Source organism: Diceros bicornis, chromosome 35 (assembly GCF_020826845.1).
Source record: "Diceros bicornis minor isolate mBicDic1 chromosome 35, mDicBic1.mat.cur, whole genome shotgun sequence".
NCBI classification, from domain to species: Eukaryota; Metazoa; Chordata; class Mammalia; order Perissodactyla; family Rhinocerotidae; genus Diceros; species Diceros bicornis.
The window spans coordinates 31,954,617-31,972,499 of NC_080774.1; the positions used below are offsets into that span (position 1 = coordinate 31,954,617).

The following is a 17,883-nucleotide window of genomic DNA, read 5'->3' on the forward strand; positions in this document are numbered from 1 at the left end:
CACCCACCATGACCAGGTACTCTGGCAGAGTTCAGGCCCTTTGTCAGAAGGGGATAATGAGGTGGTGATTAGGGTGGGGCTGGGACTACCATCCTGAAAGGATATCCTCACACCCTACCACCAATCAGCACACAAAGAAACAAGACCCTCACAACTCGACACGCAATCTAAAATACTTTAAAACGAAGGTAAAGTATTCAAATAATAAAAGACTAGAAGACAAGCTTCCCTAGTACATGAGATTTTTTATAGCAGGCAAAGAAAACAATTGAGACACTGGGAACAGGAAAACAAATGAAAGGGACTCTTCTTGACGGCTATACAAAGCCACGGAAAGCTGTCTCAAACAACCCAGGTTCACCTGGTCACTGTTGCCCAATGACTCCTCATCCTGCATGAGCATTTGAGAAAACTGCAGGCCCTGGTCTGGACTGATCCTCATCACACTCTTCAGCAAAAAGATCCAGTCTGGGGCATAGCCAACCTAGAAACAAGAGAACAGCCATCAGGGAAATAAACAAAAGACCTTGAGCGTTAAAAAAAAGAAGTTCCCCATCCTTTCTTTCATTGTGTTCACAAAGAAATAAGGAGCACTATTAGCATGTATTTGTGCCAGCTCTCTGCCAAACACAACAGCCAATCCAAAGTGCAGACTTCATGTATACGGAGGCACAATCAACTATACAAACAGGCCGGACCACAAAGCAGTCACCCCAACCAGTGTGCAAACTCTGATCAACACTCAGCACAGTGCCCAGTGAGCTGTGGGGATAAGGCCTGGAACCCCACCAAAACACCAAATTAACACACAAAGGGTGCTAAGGGGGAATGGAGAAGAAGTGAGAAAAAGAACAAGATAAAATGACAGGAAAGCCCCAACTGGAAATGAGATGGAAAGACTGTAAATGTAAGACCGGAAAATAAAATCTGTAGAGAATAAAATATGACCATTATCAAGGCGTGACAGATACTAACAGCAACACTGACAACTCTCTCACACCAGACTACTTACATAGAAGGGCATTTTATAAACTTCAGAATCAGCAACCACCCAACCACAAATTAATTATCTGTGAAATGCTAATGGTTAAGCATGCATTACCTTTTTGGCATAGAGCACAAGTGTTTGGAATTGGCCTGTTTCTACAAAACACTGGATAACTTTGCTTGGCACATTTGCCCAAAGGTACACACTCACAGCGAGTGTAGGGTCAGCAGTTTTGACCAAACCTCTAAGTTCTTCTGAACACTCTAGCTGTGGTGTGCCAAAGGGACAAGGTAAGATTAGGAGCGGGGAAGTAGTGAGCCTGTGACCTAGTTCTCAAACAGTGCTAGGGGCTATGATTTCACAAGTGTTTGTACCTTGTCTTCCTTCAGTCGCTTTTCTAAAAGTTGCTTGGCCCCTGCTAAAGAACTGGACGGCAAAGATCTAAGGATTCAAGTTTATTAAGCTGACCCTGGTCAAGGGGGATTCCAAAGTACGGGAGCAAAGGAGAAGCCTGCCCAGGCTGGGCAGGAATACTCTGGAACTTCGAACCGTGTCGCTGGTACGTAGGATTCCCTAATGACAAATGGAAATTCAGGTCATTGTGTTGTAATCACAAGTCATCTCTTCACTTAACTTGCTTGTATAAAAAAATCTTGCCAACAGAAATTCTACACCAAATTATCAGTGACAAAACGTCCCCTAGCAAGGCAATGGCTTCTGCCTTCAGCAATGACCCCATCACAGTGGGTCTCAGTCCTACGGGCCACTTCTACTTAGGATCCTCCTTCTCCTCTACTATCCATTACTAATGGATAGTAATTAGTCCTTGGGTGGTGAACATGATGTAATCTGCACAGAAATTGAAATATGATGATGTACACCTGATATTTATATGTTATAAACCAATGTTACATCAATTAAAAAAAAGGAAGTTGGGTGAGAAACGTATGCACATAGACAAAAACCGGAAGATAATGAAAAAGAACATGTCATTGCAGCAAGATTGTGCTTTTTGTTTATTTGTCCATTACTGTTACGCCACTGGTAGAAAATTTTAAAGCTAAAAACTCATAGAACGCTAAGATACTCCAACAGCAGTGATGGAATGCTTTTATGATTTGTTTCACTATCAGGACAGCACCAGTGTTCAAGCGTCATTACCTTTGGTGCAGACACCACTACTTTGGCACCTTCAGCATAGTTCCCCTGTGCAAACAGGGTACTGCATTTTCTCATAAATAACTCCTCTGCCCCAGCCAGGTTACTACGAATGGCGAAACACAGACCAAGGTCTGGATTCTGAAGCACGTTGGTTGCATAACTCACAATGTTATCTTCTTCCACACAAACTGACAGCACCTATAAGGACCCAACAAGTGAGACTGGTTAAGCCTAGAAAAGTGCTCCATACACACACACTGCTACATTCAACTCACAGACACGGGAGTATCAGCAAAGTTCTAAGGCTCAGGCTGAGCATGCCTATAATGTTGGCCTTACTGGGGACAGGATGCAAAGGGGCCAAATGCCCAATGGTAACACAGTAGAACATCATGATACTGCTGCAGCATGGGATTCTACACAGTTGTTTAAAAGACTACAAAAATATTAAGTGAGAAAAATATAAAGTTGCATGGACATTAACCAGAGATGCGTTTAGGATGACAACTATGCCAAAATGACTTGTTTGGGTAGAACTGACGATTTTTCTTCTCAAACTTTTTTTTTAAGCACAGATTTGCTTCTTTTAACTGTCTTTTTAACTGGTTGAGAAAGGTAACTTAGGTAGCATAGTATCTGCTTTTTTTTTTCTTTTGGTGAGGAAGATTGGCCCTGAGCTAACATCTGTGCCAGTCTTCCTCTATTTTGTATGTGGGATGCCACCACAGCATGGCTTGATGAGTAGTGTAGTTCCACGCCCGGGATCTGAACCCGTGAACCCCGGGCCACCGAAGCTGAGTGTGCTGAACTCAACCCATATACCACCAGGCTGGGCTCCAGTATCTGCTTTTTTAACCCTTGCCAATCAATGTGTGCATGGCCTGTGATGTTAGCGGTGTGTATTAGAACTGCTGCTCCACTGGTAGAAGCTTCATGCAGGAAGGGAGCTGCTCTGTTCTCAGGATCGATCCTCTGGTAGGAATAGTGCTGTCTGAGAGGGGAAGTGATGGCAAAAAGAAGGGAGACACGGGTTAAGTTTAATAACTGGCGCTAACTATACCTGACCACTTTCTTGGAGAAGGGAAAAGTTAAGCTCCAGTCTCCAGTGAATGAAAAAGGTGGGAGATGAACCCTCAAAGTTACATACCTGTCCCTTTTTGTTGACACCAATAATTCCAGAGGTAGGTTCATGTGGAGCAGTTACAAAGACTGTGTCAGCACTAATATGGTTCATGTAGATGCACACACCAGACTCGAGGTCATACATATGAAGATAGCCATACTTTGTGATCAAGTAAATAACACCACGTTTACCTCCAATCTATAAGAAGATAGAGAACAGGTGGAAAAGTAAAGAAAAGCCAAATAAAGCAAAAGAGCTCACGAATGATAAAAGAGGACTCTTGATTCTTAGACCAAGAGATCATTTATCATTGGTGGGAGCAGTGTGTTCCTGAGACATGGATCCCAAGTTGATTCCAGTCCTACCCCACTGAGAACTAGTTTTAAAGCCAATACTTTGACCAACCACTCTCAAATAAAGGTCCAATAAAATCAGGCTATTCCATATAGCTTTCTGGTACAACTATCCTTTCCCCAGTTTCTAACCAAATCCAAAGCAAGCTGCAAGTTCATAAAATAAGGGGAAAGTTCTGGATAAAGACCTCAAACATTGAGTTTACGTTCCAGCCCGCCCTCTACTACCACTTATTACCCTTTGACCTTTGCCAAGTGCCATTAACTCTTACAGAAAAATATTTAGCACACAGGAAATCCTGACAGGGTGGGAGAAAGACAGACGAATTTGTCTAATTAGATTATTATAAAACTTATAGTAATTTAAAATGTGTTGCACTAAGAAATAAAGTGTGGTACTAGCATAGGAAGAGACAGAGACAAATGGAACTTAATTGAGAACCCTGAAATAGAATCAAACATATATAAAAATTTAATATGAATGACAGGTATTTCATACCACTGGAAAATAGACTTTAATCAGTATATGATGTTGATATAATCAGCTGGCTAGCTGAAGATGGAGGATGAGGGTAAAGAACTGGATCTCTATCTTATTCTTTAGATCAAAGTAAACCCAAGATGGGTCAAAGATTTTTAAATTAAAATTAAAATTAAAAAATAAAAATAAAAAAATTAAATAAAAAATTAAATAAAAAATAAAAAGTAATAGAAGACAATATGGGTGAATATTTTGATCATCTTGCGGTGTAGAATTCTTTTCAAAACATGATACCAAAGCCACATAAAAATGCAAAACTTCTACAAGGTGGAACACACCACAAATAAACTTTTGTTACAACTGGGAAAAAATGTTTATTTGAAACACATCAGGTAAACTTACTATTCCAAAACTACAAAGAGTTCTTACAAATAAGATAAAGACCCCGATAGGAAAAATGCCAAGATTGGGAACAGGCAATTAACAAGATGCGTATGAGTGACTGGTAAACCCATCCCATCTCAACAATAATCTCAGGAAGGACACAAACACCATTGGACACTGTCCAGCTCACAGGGGTGGTATCGGCAGGAGTGTGAACTGGCCAGCATGATCATGAGAGACAGCAATATGCACATGCCCCTGACCCAGCAGTTTCATTTCTAGGAGTTTATCCTTGGATTTTTGGACTAATGCACAAATGGTATGGACAACAATATTCCTAGACGTGTTTACTGTATGCATAAATATCCATTAACAAGGGATTGTCTAAATGAGTTATGGCACATCCACAGAACAGATGATGCAGACATTAAATATATACATGTATTTTATTGGCATAGAATGGTCTACAACATAGTGAGAGAAGGTTGTAAAGTGCAAAGCCATTTCATAAGAGTCTATTTGTATATATCTGCATAAACACATGCATGCAAAGATATTTCCAAAGGGGTGGTCACAATTACCACTGGTGATAGGATTTCAGTTGATATTTAATTCTGCCGTTATACTTATTGATACTGATGGAAATTTATGGACAATGTACATTTTTGTAAGACAGAAAAAAAGCCAATTTCACTCTGGGAAAAAATTGCATTCTTTGATCACGTAACTATTTCCAGAAATCTAGCTTAAACAAATTATCGTAAATATAGTCAAATATTTGAGAACAGAAAAAAAGGAAATAACTGAAACATCCCACAATTATGGTACATCTCTAAAAATAACGGTTCACTTCCCAAAATATTCACAAAGAATTTGATACTTTATGGAAATGCCTATAATGTACCAAGCAAAAGAATATAAAGGAGAGTAGATTACATAATCTTACATATATAGTGTGATCCCAATTTTGTTCAGAAAAGGTTTACATCTAAACATTTCATATAACAAGTAGTAAGATCTTTGATATATTTTACATCCAATTTGTTCAGCTACAGAGGAGTGATTTCTTCGTTGTATATTTTTGTACTACAGTGAACACCTAATCTTTTATAACAAAAAAGAAAACATCTGGGACTTGGGTACGTGAGTTGGAAAAAGTCCTGTTGGTAGAAAAGAGTGCTCCTCATCAGAGTGTGTTAAGGCAGCATAAGCTAGAAGATGAGCCTCGATATAATCTTCTCTGTGTTCTAACATATCTACTCTGGCACCTTCTGAGGCACAAGAGGCAACTATCTGTGAGATCCGTGATTCATTCAAACCCACTTAGAGACCAGCACATTCATAGCTGCATAGCCACTGGGAAATCAGTCTGAGCCTCTGGAGGGAAAAACACATCCACAGCTTTCTTTACAAAAGGTTGGTTTCCTGCTGTAGGCTGTCCGACTTCGATTATGTGCAACTAGAAAAGAGAATTTAGGTCAATCCAAGTAAACGTTCTTGGTGGCAGACTGATGCTAACCAATGCACAGTGGTGAGCAGAGCCTTAAGTCCACACTCTGTATGACTAATGATAAAACTTACATTCAAACAAAACAAGACAATCTCTTGGTCGAGGTGCTTATGTTATTCACTAACCTGCTCCCCACCACCTAGTACAATAGAAAGAACCAATGCCAGGAAACCTCAGAAACATTTAGTTCCAGCATTTTGGCCAAGTCACTTCTCCCCTCCGGCCTCAGTGCAGATGCCAGTGAAACAAATGGCTCCAACTACGATCTGCTGTCTCTTCCAGCTCTGCCACTCCGACCTCCTGGACACAGCTCAGGCTAACACAGATCAGTTAACAGACAAGACCTCATAACTGAACGCCAAATTCACAAGACAGTCGACCATGGCAAAGACCTGAACTTTTTAAGGTTGGGGGGTGGGTGTAAGGATCTTTGGAAAATCTGGAGGAAGGAGAGTGGACAAGGAGGCCCATCTCTGCTTTTATCAGAACAGCTTCAGGTTCCTCTCATCTAATGAAAAGGTATCAAAGCTAAAACAAGTCTGGAAAAAACCCTAAGTAGAGGTGGATCAGAGACACAAAACTCAAGGGTTGGAGAGGAGGCTCAGCAGAGGAAACGGAGGAGTGTACACTTAAAAGATAGTCTGGATTTCGCCCAGCAGAGAGAAGGGGAAAATATCAAAGAGGCTGGAGGCAAGCAGAGGATGAACAGTGAGACATGGGTTAGAAGGGGGAGGGCTGATGCAGCAAGTGAGCAGAGGCTACCAGAGAATAAAATGGGGGAGACTCAAACTCCTTGCATAGGGGCACTTTCAGATAAACAGTAGTTTAGGAAAATTCTTTTCGATGGGTATGGTGGGTCTGAAGACTTAGTAAATGGCTATTCCCTAACCCAAATATGGGTGATACACGCCTAGTTGGCCACAAATGTAAGACTTGCTAAAGCGTGAACAATGGCAACAAGAATAGAAAGGAGCTCGAGAGTGGTTTCTTGCTTGAGAGTTGGGAAGGATGGTGGCACTGCCAATAGAAGTGGGGCCACGGGAAAGGAAGCCAGGCTTTTTCGGGAGGTGGTGAGAGAAGGGTGTGACTACAGACAAGTGGCACCCACCTATGAGAAAGTTAGCAACAAGGAACTGGCGTCTAGACAAAACTCGGATCCATACACGGAGACTGCAGAGCCATTCCCGTTAAGTACAGCTAGGCTGAATCAGAAGGAAGGCATGTGTTAAGGGGCACAGGCCCAGAAAACCAATGAAGGGACCCCACACCTTCCACTGTGGTAAGGGAAGTGACATTCGACCACAAAATAGGCGGCACTTGGGACAGCTGCTGTGGAGGTCTGTGTGTGTGGAAGGGCCTGCCATGGAAGACTGCCCTTGACTGCAGCTCCACCCTGAGGGGAGTGGCCCGCCTGACAGCTGAGTCTAGGAGATAAGTGAGCATGCCTGCCTTATGAGCTCTTGTCTTCTTGGGGCTGCCGCCCATCTACAGAGGGCACTTCTGGCATGCGCTTTTCTGTACAGGGAGCTTGGCAGGGCAGGCTCTGCTCCTACAAGGGAGCCTGTGGCCCAGCTCTGTCTGTGAGGAGGTGAAAAGCCTCATTCTGAGGTGATATGGTAGCAAGCTCTTCACGCACACTGATATTTTTACCTGACTCCTACTTTTCTATTGGTTCTCAACTACGGAAGCATGAAGTATGTTACACAAGAGACCGAAGTATCCAAATAAGAATATTTAAGATGAGGAAGTTTGGAAAGCCACATACTGATTTAGAACTCTTCTCTGGGGAGTACTTCAGGGCTAGTAACCAACTCAAAACAATTATTTCAGGGAATGTTTTTGACAAGAGTGTACTGGGATAAGGACTCTGTTTTGAGGCAGATCTCCAAGTAAGCAATACAACCCTGGTGGAATCCCAGGTCTCCCCAACATTATCAACTCTTACACTTCCACATCTCCGCCCACAGCAGCCTTGCCAAACAGGTGCTGGCCATGCCTCCGAGCCAAATAAAACTCAACTGGCTCCCAGGGCATGGCCTCTTCTATTTGTAGCTCCCCTGGGGTTCCACCCCCCAACTCCCTACCCCACCACCTGGGCAGAACCATGCCTCAGTGATGCAGGACCCGTGTCTTAGGTAACAATAGTGTGCACTGGCTCTTACACAGCTGTCGCCTCCATAAGACTGGTGTGTGAGAGAAGAAACCATGCCTGGCTTACCTTATGGTCCCAGTGCCTAGCTCAGGCTCTGTTAAAGAAGACTTTTAGAGTAAAGGGACCAATTAATCAGTAGCCGACTTGAGGTTACTAACTTTATGCAAAGTTAGTAACTACCAACTGGTTGTTGTTGTTGAAACATGTTGAAACCACCAACATGTACAAGTGAGTGGTTCTAAATACGGCAAGAGCTTCATTCACCTGAAGCACCTGCAGGCCGTTCCCCACTCCCAATTACACATTGGTTTTGAAATATCAGCTAAGCAGCTAACAATTACACTTGTACAAACTCCTAACACAGACTCAGGACACTTTTCTGGAGGAGGAGACAAAGTAGAGTAGATCTTACCTTGCCCCCTGTGGGACTGCGTACAGCAAAGCAGAAAAGAGTGGCAGGCTTGGCAGTGCCCTCACTCGTGAACTCTGCAAAAGCAGCAGCATGGCCTTCTATGGGTTGGGAAACCTTCCTATCCACAGAGTAGAGCTGCATTGCTCCAAACACAAGATTTTGCTAACAAAAGACATTTGCAACAATGGAAGAGAAAAAGAGACAGACATAAACAATTGTTAAAACAAATGTTTCTAAACTGAAAGTGTCATATGTTGATACACTTCCTCTAATAAAAAATAAGTCTATTAGCTACTAAAAGACATGAAATAACCCTGAATTTAATGTGGAAAAATGGCTACAAATACTAGGGAAAAAAGACTACAAAATAGTAAGATAGATGATCTCAATTCGTTAAATATAATATGTATATGTATACACACACACTTATATGTGTGGGTACAGGATACATGTGTACATGTATATAAACGTATACATACATACACACACACACGCACATTCATAGAAAGTAAGTCTTCAGGGGAAAAACTCCAAAGTATTAAGAGTAGTTAAATCAGGAGGATGAGATTTGGGGCTAATTTTGAAAATTGTGTTTTCTGAAATTTATAAATAGCAAAAATTGTATTTAATAAAAACCAGTGAGACTAGTATCTTTTATAAAACTTAGAACTTAACATTTTCTAGGAGAGAATTTCAATATATTTATATCCAATGTTAAATGCTCAAAAAGCTAAGTAAATGGAACACGAAAGTATCACAGTTCAAGCTCCCAGAATTCAACATTCAAACCATCATCTCTGCCGAATGAACCCCCAAAAGCAGTCTGTGAGTAAAATTCAGATCTTCAGTCGATTTCCCACCTACCCACATCCCCTTAAAAGGGGAAAACAAAAGCTTCAATTTTCTTTTTAAAGACCTTTTCTATTGCACACACTTATGTTCAAGTTACTACACAAAGTACTGATTCATGCTACAACATGGATGAACTTTGAAAATATGCAAAGTGAAAGAAGTTAGTCACAAACTGGTTCCACATACGCAATGTCCAGAATAGGGAATCTAGAGACAGGAAGTAGACTAGTGGTTGCCAGAGGCCAGGAGTAGGGAGAAATAGAGCCGCAACCAGCAGATAAACGGTGTGCACTCTAATAGAAGAACGAACAAGGAAATTTTAAAACAAGAATAAGGACAGGACAATACTCACTCTCCCCAGAAGATGAAGGGAAGATTTTCAGCAACATGGTGACAGTACGTTTGAGTCCCAAAGCTACAGAAGACGAAACTGAAGCCCAGACGAAGAGGCGAAACAGAGAGAACACCTGAGATCAACACTGGAGCCCTGGGCTCTTACGCTGCCTGTACTCATGGACCCAGAGGCTACAAGTGTGGGACTGGGCAGTGACCTGCTTCTAACTTCGGCTCCTGTGAAGTGAGGTCCACCTACCTCACAGGGGTGCTGAGTGTTATGTGTGTTTTGGGTAAAGGTATGTCGACGATCATAGCTGGCAAGGATTCAACGCAAAAATGCTTTCTTTGTGACAGGTCCTGTGCCAGGGGCTAAGGATAAGGAAAATGAATACAACACAGGTCCTTTCCTTAAGGACAGGTGATGAGGGTTTCTGGCAAGGAAGCAAGCAATTGCAGTATACGGTGCTGAGTGCTATGACCCAGGAAAGAGTGAGATGCTGTGACCTCACTCGGTTGGTGAGTCAGAGAAGGCTTCCCAAAAGTGACGAGAGTTAACCAGGTGAAGAGGAAAAGTGGTTTCAGACAGAGGGGTAGCATTTGCAAATGTTTAGACTGGGGGTGGCAAACTAAGGCCTGTGGGCCAAAATCCACCCCCCATGTTCCCCCTCCCCTTTTTTTCGGTTGAGGTGAAATTCACATAACATAAAATTAACCATTTTAAAATGTACAATTTATTCAGTGGCATTTAGTACATTCACAATGTTGTGCAACCACCACCTCTATGCAGTTTCGAAACATTTTCATCACCCCCAAAAAATCCCTGTGCCCATTAAACAGTTAGTCCCCACCCCCTTCCTCCAGCCCCTGGCAATCAGTCACCCATCTGCTTTCTGTCTCTATAGATTTACCCAAATATTTCATATAAATGGGATCATAAAATATGTGGCCTTCTGTGTCTGATTTTTTTCACTTAGTGAGGTTTCGAGGTTCGTCCATGTTGTAGCATGTATCAGTACTTCATTCCTTTTTAGGGCTAAATGATATTCCATTTTACATATAAACCACATTTTGTTCACCCATTCATCCATTGGTGAACATTTGGGTTGTTTCCACCTTTTGGCTATTATGAATAATGCTGCTATGAACATCTGTGTAAGTTTTTGCATGGACATATGTTTTCATCATTTATCTTGGGTAGATACTTAGGAATGGAATTGCTAGGTCAAATGTTCAACATCACTAATCGTCAGGGAAATGCAAATCAACACTTTTTTTGTGTGTGTGTGTGAGGAAGAGTAGCCTTGAGCTAACATGTGATGTCAATCCTCCTCTTTTTGCTGAGGCAGATTGGTCCTGGGCTAACATCCATGGCCATCTTCCTCTACTTTATATGGGACACAGCCACAGCACGGCTTGACAAGCGGTGCGTGGGTGTGCACCTGGGATCAGCGGAGTGTGAGCACTTAACCGCTACACCACTGGGCCGGTCCCCCTGTTTAACTTTTTGAGAAACTGTCCAACTGTCTTCCATAGCAGCTGAACCAGTTTACAATCCCACTATTAATGTATGAGGGTTCCAATTATGCTACATCCTCAACAATACTAATTCTCCATTTTTTTGTTCCTTTCACTTTATTATTTTTATTTTATTGAGGTCATAACAGTTTATAACATTGTGAAATTTCAGTTGTACATTATTATTTGTCAGTCACCATATATATGTGTCCCTTAACCCCTTATGCCCACCCCCCAACCCCCTTCTCCTCTGGTAACCACTCATCTGTTCTCTTTGTTGATGTGTTAGTTTCTCTTCCACATGTGAGTGAAATCATACAGTGTTTGTCTTTCTCTGTCTGGCTTATTACACTTAACATAATACCCTCTACGTCCATCTATGTTGTTGCAAATGGGACGATTTTGTCTTTCTTTATGGCTGAGTAGTATTCCATTGTATATATACACCACATCTTCTTTGTCCGTTCATCAGTCAATGGGTACTTGGGTTGCTTCCACTTCTTGGCTATTGTGAATAATGCTGCAATGAACATAGGGGTGCGTAAGTCTCTTTGAATTGTTGATTTCAAGTCCTTTGGATAAATACCCAGTAATGTGATAGCTGAGTCATATTGGTATTTCTATTTTTAATTTTTTGAGGAATCTCCATACCGTTTTCCATAGAGGCTGCACCAGTTTGCATTCCCACCAGCAGTGAATGAGGGTTCCCTTTTCTCCACATCCTCTCCAACATTTGTTGTTTTTTGTCTTGGTGATTACAGCCATTTTAACATGTGTAAGGTGATATCTCGTTGTAGTTTTGATTTGCATTTCCCTGACGATTAGTGATGATGAACCTCATTTCACGTGCCTATTGGCCATCTGTATATCTTCCTTGGAAAAATGTCTGTTCATGTCCTCTGCCCATGTTTTGATTGGGTTGTTTGTTTTATGTTGTTGTTGAGTTGTCCTTTATATGAGTCCTTTATATATTTTGGAGATTAACCCCTTGTCAGATATATGATTTGCAAATATTTTCTCCCAGTTGGTGGGTTGTTTTTTCATTTTATTCATGGTTTCTTATTTTCCATTAAAAAAAATTACAATCATCCTAACAGGTTGTACCTCATTGTGGTTTTGATTTACAATTCCCTAGTGACTAATAACGTTGAGCATCTTTTCATGTGTTTTTTGGCTATTTGTCTATCTTTGAATAAATGTCTATTCAAGTCTTTTTGCCCATTTTTTAATTGGGATATCTTTTTTTGTCAAGTTGTGTTATCTACCTTTTCTGGATAGTAGACTCATCAGAAATGTGATTTGCAAATATTTTCTCCCATTCTATAGTCTGTTTTTTCACTTTCTTGACAATATTCTTTGATGCACAAAAGTTTTTAATTCATTGAAGTCCAATTTATCTATTTTTTTCTTTTGTTGCTCATGCTTTTGGTGTTATACCTAAGAACCCATTGCCAAATACAAAGTCATGCATATTTCCCATGTTTTCTTCTAAAGGTTTTATAGTTTTAGCTCTTACATTGAAGTCTTTGATCCATTTACAGTTCATTTTTGTATATGGTGTGAGGTAGGGGCCCAACTCCATTCTTTGCATGTGGATACCTAGTTGTCCCAGCACCGATTGCTGAAGAGAATACTTTTTCCCCATTGAATGGTCTTGACACCCTTGTCAAAAATTGTCAATTCGCCATGGATGTATGGGTTTATTCCTGGACTCTCAATTTTACTCCATTGGTCTACATGTCTATTCTCATGCCCATGGAGTTTTTTGTTATTGTTGAATGCTTGTGTGATATTGTGATATAATAATAAATAAATATTTGGTCTTCATCCCTGGTTCCTCGCACAAAACTCCTAAAACCCTTGTAATTTCCTAAGTGATCATGAGTGAAAGGAGCATCTTTTGTCATAATATCTGGTCTTAGTACCCAGTTCCTGACACAAAAGCTTGTAAGACCTTTGGGATCTCCAAAGTGATGAGTGTCTTTTTGTATGATAATGAGATGATTGGTGATTGGGGACCCCTACACAGCTTCAGGATGGGGTCTGGTCACCAGCAACAGCAAGGCATGATTAGAGGGTTGGAACTTTCAGCCCCACCCTATCCTGGCATCCAGACAGAGGAGAGGAGCTGGATATTGAGTTCATCACCGACGACCAATAAAATCTCCATAAAAATCCCTAAACTATGGGGTTCAGAGAGCTTCCACACTGGTGAACACATCAGGGTGCTGGAAGGATGGAAGGCCTGTAGAGGGCATGGAAGCTCCACACACACACCCTTTCCCCATGCCTTGCCTTCTGCATCTCTTCCATGTGGCTGTTCCTAACTTGTATCCTTTAGAATAAACCAGTACCAATAAGTAAAGTGCCTTCCTAAGTTCTATGAGCCATTCTAGCAAATTATCGAACCAGAGGAGAGGGTTGTGGGAACCCCTGATTTATAGCCTGTCGGTCAGTGGTACAGGTGGCCCGGCACTTGAGACTGGTGTCTGAAGAAGTTGGGGCAGTCTTGTGGGACTGATCCCTTAACCTGTGGGGTCTGGCACTAGTCCCAGGTAGTTAGTGTCAGAACTGAATTGAATTCTTGGACACCCAGTTGGAGTCCATAGAGAACTGGAAAATAGACTGGTGTCGAAAAGCCAACACCTTTGGTGTTACAAGCGTTGTGAAAGTAAAAAAGAATTTTTAGCTTGGATTTTTTTGTTGGTTTTTATTTTGTAAGTCACAAGCAACACTGTGATTTCATCTTTTCTTTTAAAATATTTTCTCAAACATCATGATTTCCTTGTAAATGGGCATGATTCCCAAGGGTATTTTTAACAACTTTATTTAGATATAATTCACATACCATATAACTCATTTGTTTAAAACATACCATTCAATGTTTTTCAATTTATTCATAGGATTGTGCAACCATTACTACAATGTAATTTGAGAACACTTTCATCCCATAAAAGAAACTTCATTTGCAGTCAATCCCCATTCCCATCTCCCACACTCCACCTCCAGTCTAAGAAACTACTTATCTATTTTCTGTCTCTATATATAACTATTCTAACATCTCATATAAATGGAATCATACAATATATGGTCTTTAATGACTGATATCTTTCACTTAGCTTAATATTTCTAAGGTTAATCATGGTATAGCATACATCAGTACTTCATTTCTTTTTACCATCAAACTAATATTCCATTGTATGGATATACATTTTATCTATGCATTTTTCTTCAGCTGATCAACATTTGGATTGTTCCCACTTTTTGGCTAGAATGAATAGTGTTGCTATGAACACTCATGTATAAGTTTTTAGTAACAATTTTTATCTTAAAGTCTATTTTATCTGATATTCATACAGCCAACTCAGCTCTTTTAGGTACAGTTTGCATGGTTTATCTTTCCCATCCTTTTACTTTCAACCTACTGTGTCTTTGAATTTAAGGTCTGTCTCTTGTAGACAGCATATAGTAGGACCATGGATTTTTTTTTACTATTCTGCCAATCTCTGCCTTTTTATTGGTGTGTTTAATCCATTTAACGCAATTACTGATAAGGTCAGATTTACTTTTGCCATTTTGCTATTTGTTTCCTATATGTCTTACGTCCTTTTTGTTTCTCTATTCCTTCATTACTATCTTCTTTTGTGTTAAATAGATATTTTCTAGTGTGTCATTTCAATTAACTTTTTATTTCTTTTACTACTTTTTAAAAGTTATTTTCTTACTGGTTGCCTGAGGATTACAATTAACCTCTTAATTTACAACAATCTAATTTGGATTAATACCAATATAATTTCAATAGTATATGAAAACTTTGCTCCTTTATACCTTCACTCCTTATCCCCTCTTTTGTACTATTATTGGCATACAAATTACACCTTTATCTACTTTATATACCTATCAACACAGATTTATAATTATTGCTTTATGTAGTTGTTTTTAACTCACCAGAAAAAATGTTAAAAACAAAAAAATACATTCGTACAGTCTTTTATATTTACCTATATAGGTACTTATACCAGCTTTCTTTATTTTTTAATGCGGGTTCGAGTTATTGACTTTCATTTCCACCTAAAGGATTCTCTTCAGTACTTTTTATTTTTTTTAATAATTTTATTTATTTATTTATTTTTTCCCCCAAAGCCCCAGTAGATAGTTGTATGTCATAGCTGCACGTCCTTCTAGTTGCTGTATGTGGGACGCGGCCTCAGCATGGCCGGAGAAGCAGTGAGTCGGTACGCGCCCAGGATCCAAACCCAGGCCGCCAGCAGCGGAGCGCGCGTACTTAACCGCTAAGCCATGGGGCCAGCCCTCTTCAGTACTTCTTATAGGGCAGATGTGTTAGCGACAAATTCTCTCAGAGTTTTTGAAGGGTAGTTTTGCTGGATATAGAATTCTTGGTTGACAATGTTTTTTTTCCCCCAGCACTTTGTATATGTCATCCCACTGTTTTCTGGCGTCCGTGGTTTCCAATGAAAAATCAGTTGTTGATCTTATTGAGAGTCCCTTGTAAAAGTAGTGTGCCTCTCTCTTGCTGCTTTCAAGATTCCCTCTTTGTCTGTTGGTAGTTTGAAGATGATTTATGATATGTCTAGGTGTTGATATCTTTGAGCTTCCTGGTTGTGTACAGTAATGGTCTTCATCAAATTTGGGAAATTTTTGGCCATTACTTCTTCAAATTTTCTTTCTTCTCCTTTCTTTCTCTCTCTCCTTTCTGGGACTCCCATTATGCGTATGCTGCCTGACTTGGTATTCCAAAGATCCATGAGGCCCTGCTATTTCTTTTCTTTATATTTCCTAGCTCCTTTAGTGCTATGAGCTATGTGGTAAGATATTGTTCTCATACTTTTCTTTAGACATGGTTTCCATCAGTTCTTTGAACGTATTTAAAATAGCTGATTTAAAGTCTTTTTAAAAATAACTCTAATGTCTGGGCTTCCTCAGAACAGTCTCTATTGACTATTTTTTTCTTGAATATGGACAATACTTTGTTTCTTTGCATATTTCATAATTTTTTGGTTGAAAACTGGACATTTTAAATAATATAATATGACAAGTCTGGAAATCAGATACTCCCTGCCTTACTTGGGTTGACTGTTGCTACTTGTGTGTTTAGCAAATTTCTTTAACTAATTTTGTAAAGTCTGTACTCTTTGTCATATGTGGTCAGTTAAGTCTCTACTCGACTAGCGTAGTAGTCAGTTAATGAGTTGAAAGAAATTCCTTAAATGCCATGAATCTCAGCCTTTGCTGAGAGACTCTGTGAATGTGTTGAGATACGTCTCCAATGCTCCAGCAAGCAGTTTATAATTCTGTCTTGGCCTTCAGCCTTCACTTTCTGCTTGGGCAGAGCCTCAAGATCAGCCAGATATGAGAGATTAGGGCCTTGTCAACTCTTTCTTGGACATGTGCATGGCCTTCTAGATTCATAAGAATATGCTGAAGCTTTTGAAAGCCCCCTAGGAACATCTCATTCCACAGCTTTTCTTTTTAATTTTTTTGATCAGCTTCTTATTTACCTCAACTGCTATCTCAGGCAGCTGTGAGGTTAAACAACTGCTGCTGATGGTTTATCACAAATGTCCCAGGGGATAAGGCTATTTTCACTCAGCAAGACTGAATCAAGTCAAATAAAGATAAGGCCTGTGAATGGAGATTTCCAAGGAACAGCTAGACAGGTCAAATAATACTTATCTGGGAATGGTGCCTTTGGGGAACTCGAAACCATTTTGCTTCCTTCAGAGGCTGTTAGGCTGCAGGATTTCACCAATTTGCAGAGCTGTTGGTTTTCAAGGCTATCACAAAGCTGGAGAGAGGGGGATAGGAATAGGGTAAGTTAAAATGCCACCAAGCTTGCTGTTCTGAGAGATAGCAAATTTTCTTTAATAAAAGTTCTTTGGATTTTTGCAAGCCTGTAGTTAGTTTCCAGAGTTCTGAAAAAGTTGACTTTGACAGTTTTTGCCAGTGTTCTTGTTTACTTTTTTGGAGGAGTGGATTTTCAGAGATCCTTAGTCCAGCAATCCTGCTCAGGTTCTATGTACAGTAGTCCCCCCTTATCCATGGTTTTGCTTTCTGCAGTTTCAGGTACCCGCAGTCAACTGTGGTCTGAAAATATTAGATGGAAAATTCCAGAAATAAACAATTCACAAGTTTTAAATTGCACACAACTCTGAGTAGCATGATGAAATCTTGCACCATCCTGCTCCACCCCACCCAGGATGTAAATCATCCCGTTTTCCAGTGTATCTATGCTGTATATGCTACCCTCCCATTAATCACTTAAAAGCCATCTCAGTTATCAGATTGACTGTCGCAGAATTGCAGTGCTTATGTTCAAGTAACCCTTACTTTACTTAATAGTTGCCCCAAAACACAAGAGTAGTGATGCTGGCAATTCAAATATGCCAAAAAGAAGCCATATAGCACGTCCTTTAAGTGAAAAGGTGAAAGTTCTTGATTTAATAAGGAAAGAAAAACCTCATATGCTGAGGTGGCTAAGATCTACTGTAAGAACAAATCTTCTGTGAAACTGTAAAGAAGGAAAAAGAAATTTGTACTAGCTTTGCTGTCACATCTCAAATATGTATGTATTGGAAAAAACAGAATATGCAAGGTT

At 40.2% G+C, this 17,883-nt stretch overlaps 1 protein-coding gene across 1 annotated transcript in view; it reads right to left on the reverse strand.

Annotated features, from left to right (window-relative positions):
• Positions 1 to 17,883, reverse strand: part of CLTCL1 (clathrin heavy chain like 1) — a 118,370-nt gene that overhangs the window by 57,082 nt on the left and 43,405 nt on the right. The window contains 9 exon segments of the mRNA XM_058532261.1: positions 362 to 484; positions 1,103 to 1,255; positions 1,363 to 1,400; positions 1,403 to 1,534; positions 1,537 to 1,561; positions 2,150 to 2,347; positions 3,297 to 3,472; positions 5,838 to 5,949; positions 8,565 to 8,726. Of these exon segments, the coding sequence (XP_058388244.1) occupies positions 362 to 484; positions 1,103 to 1,255; positions 1,363 to 1,400; positions 1,403 to 1,534; positions 1,537 to 1,561; positions 2,150 to 2,347; positions 3,297 to 3,472; positions 5,838 to 5,949; positions 8,565 to 8,726 (1,119 nt within the window).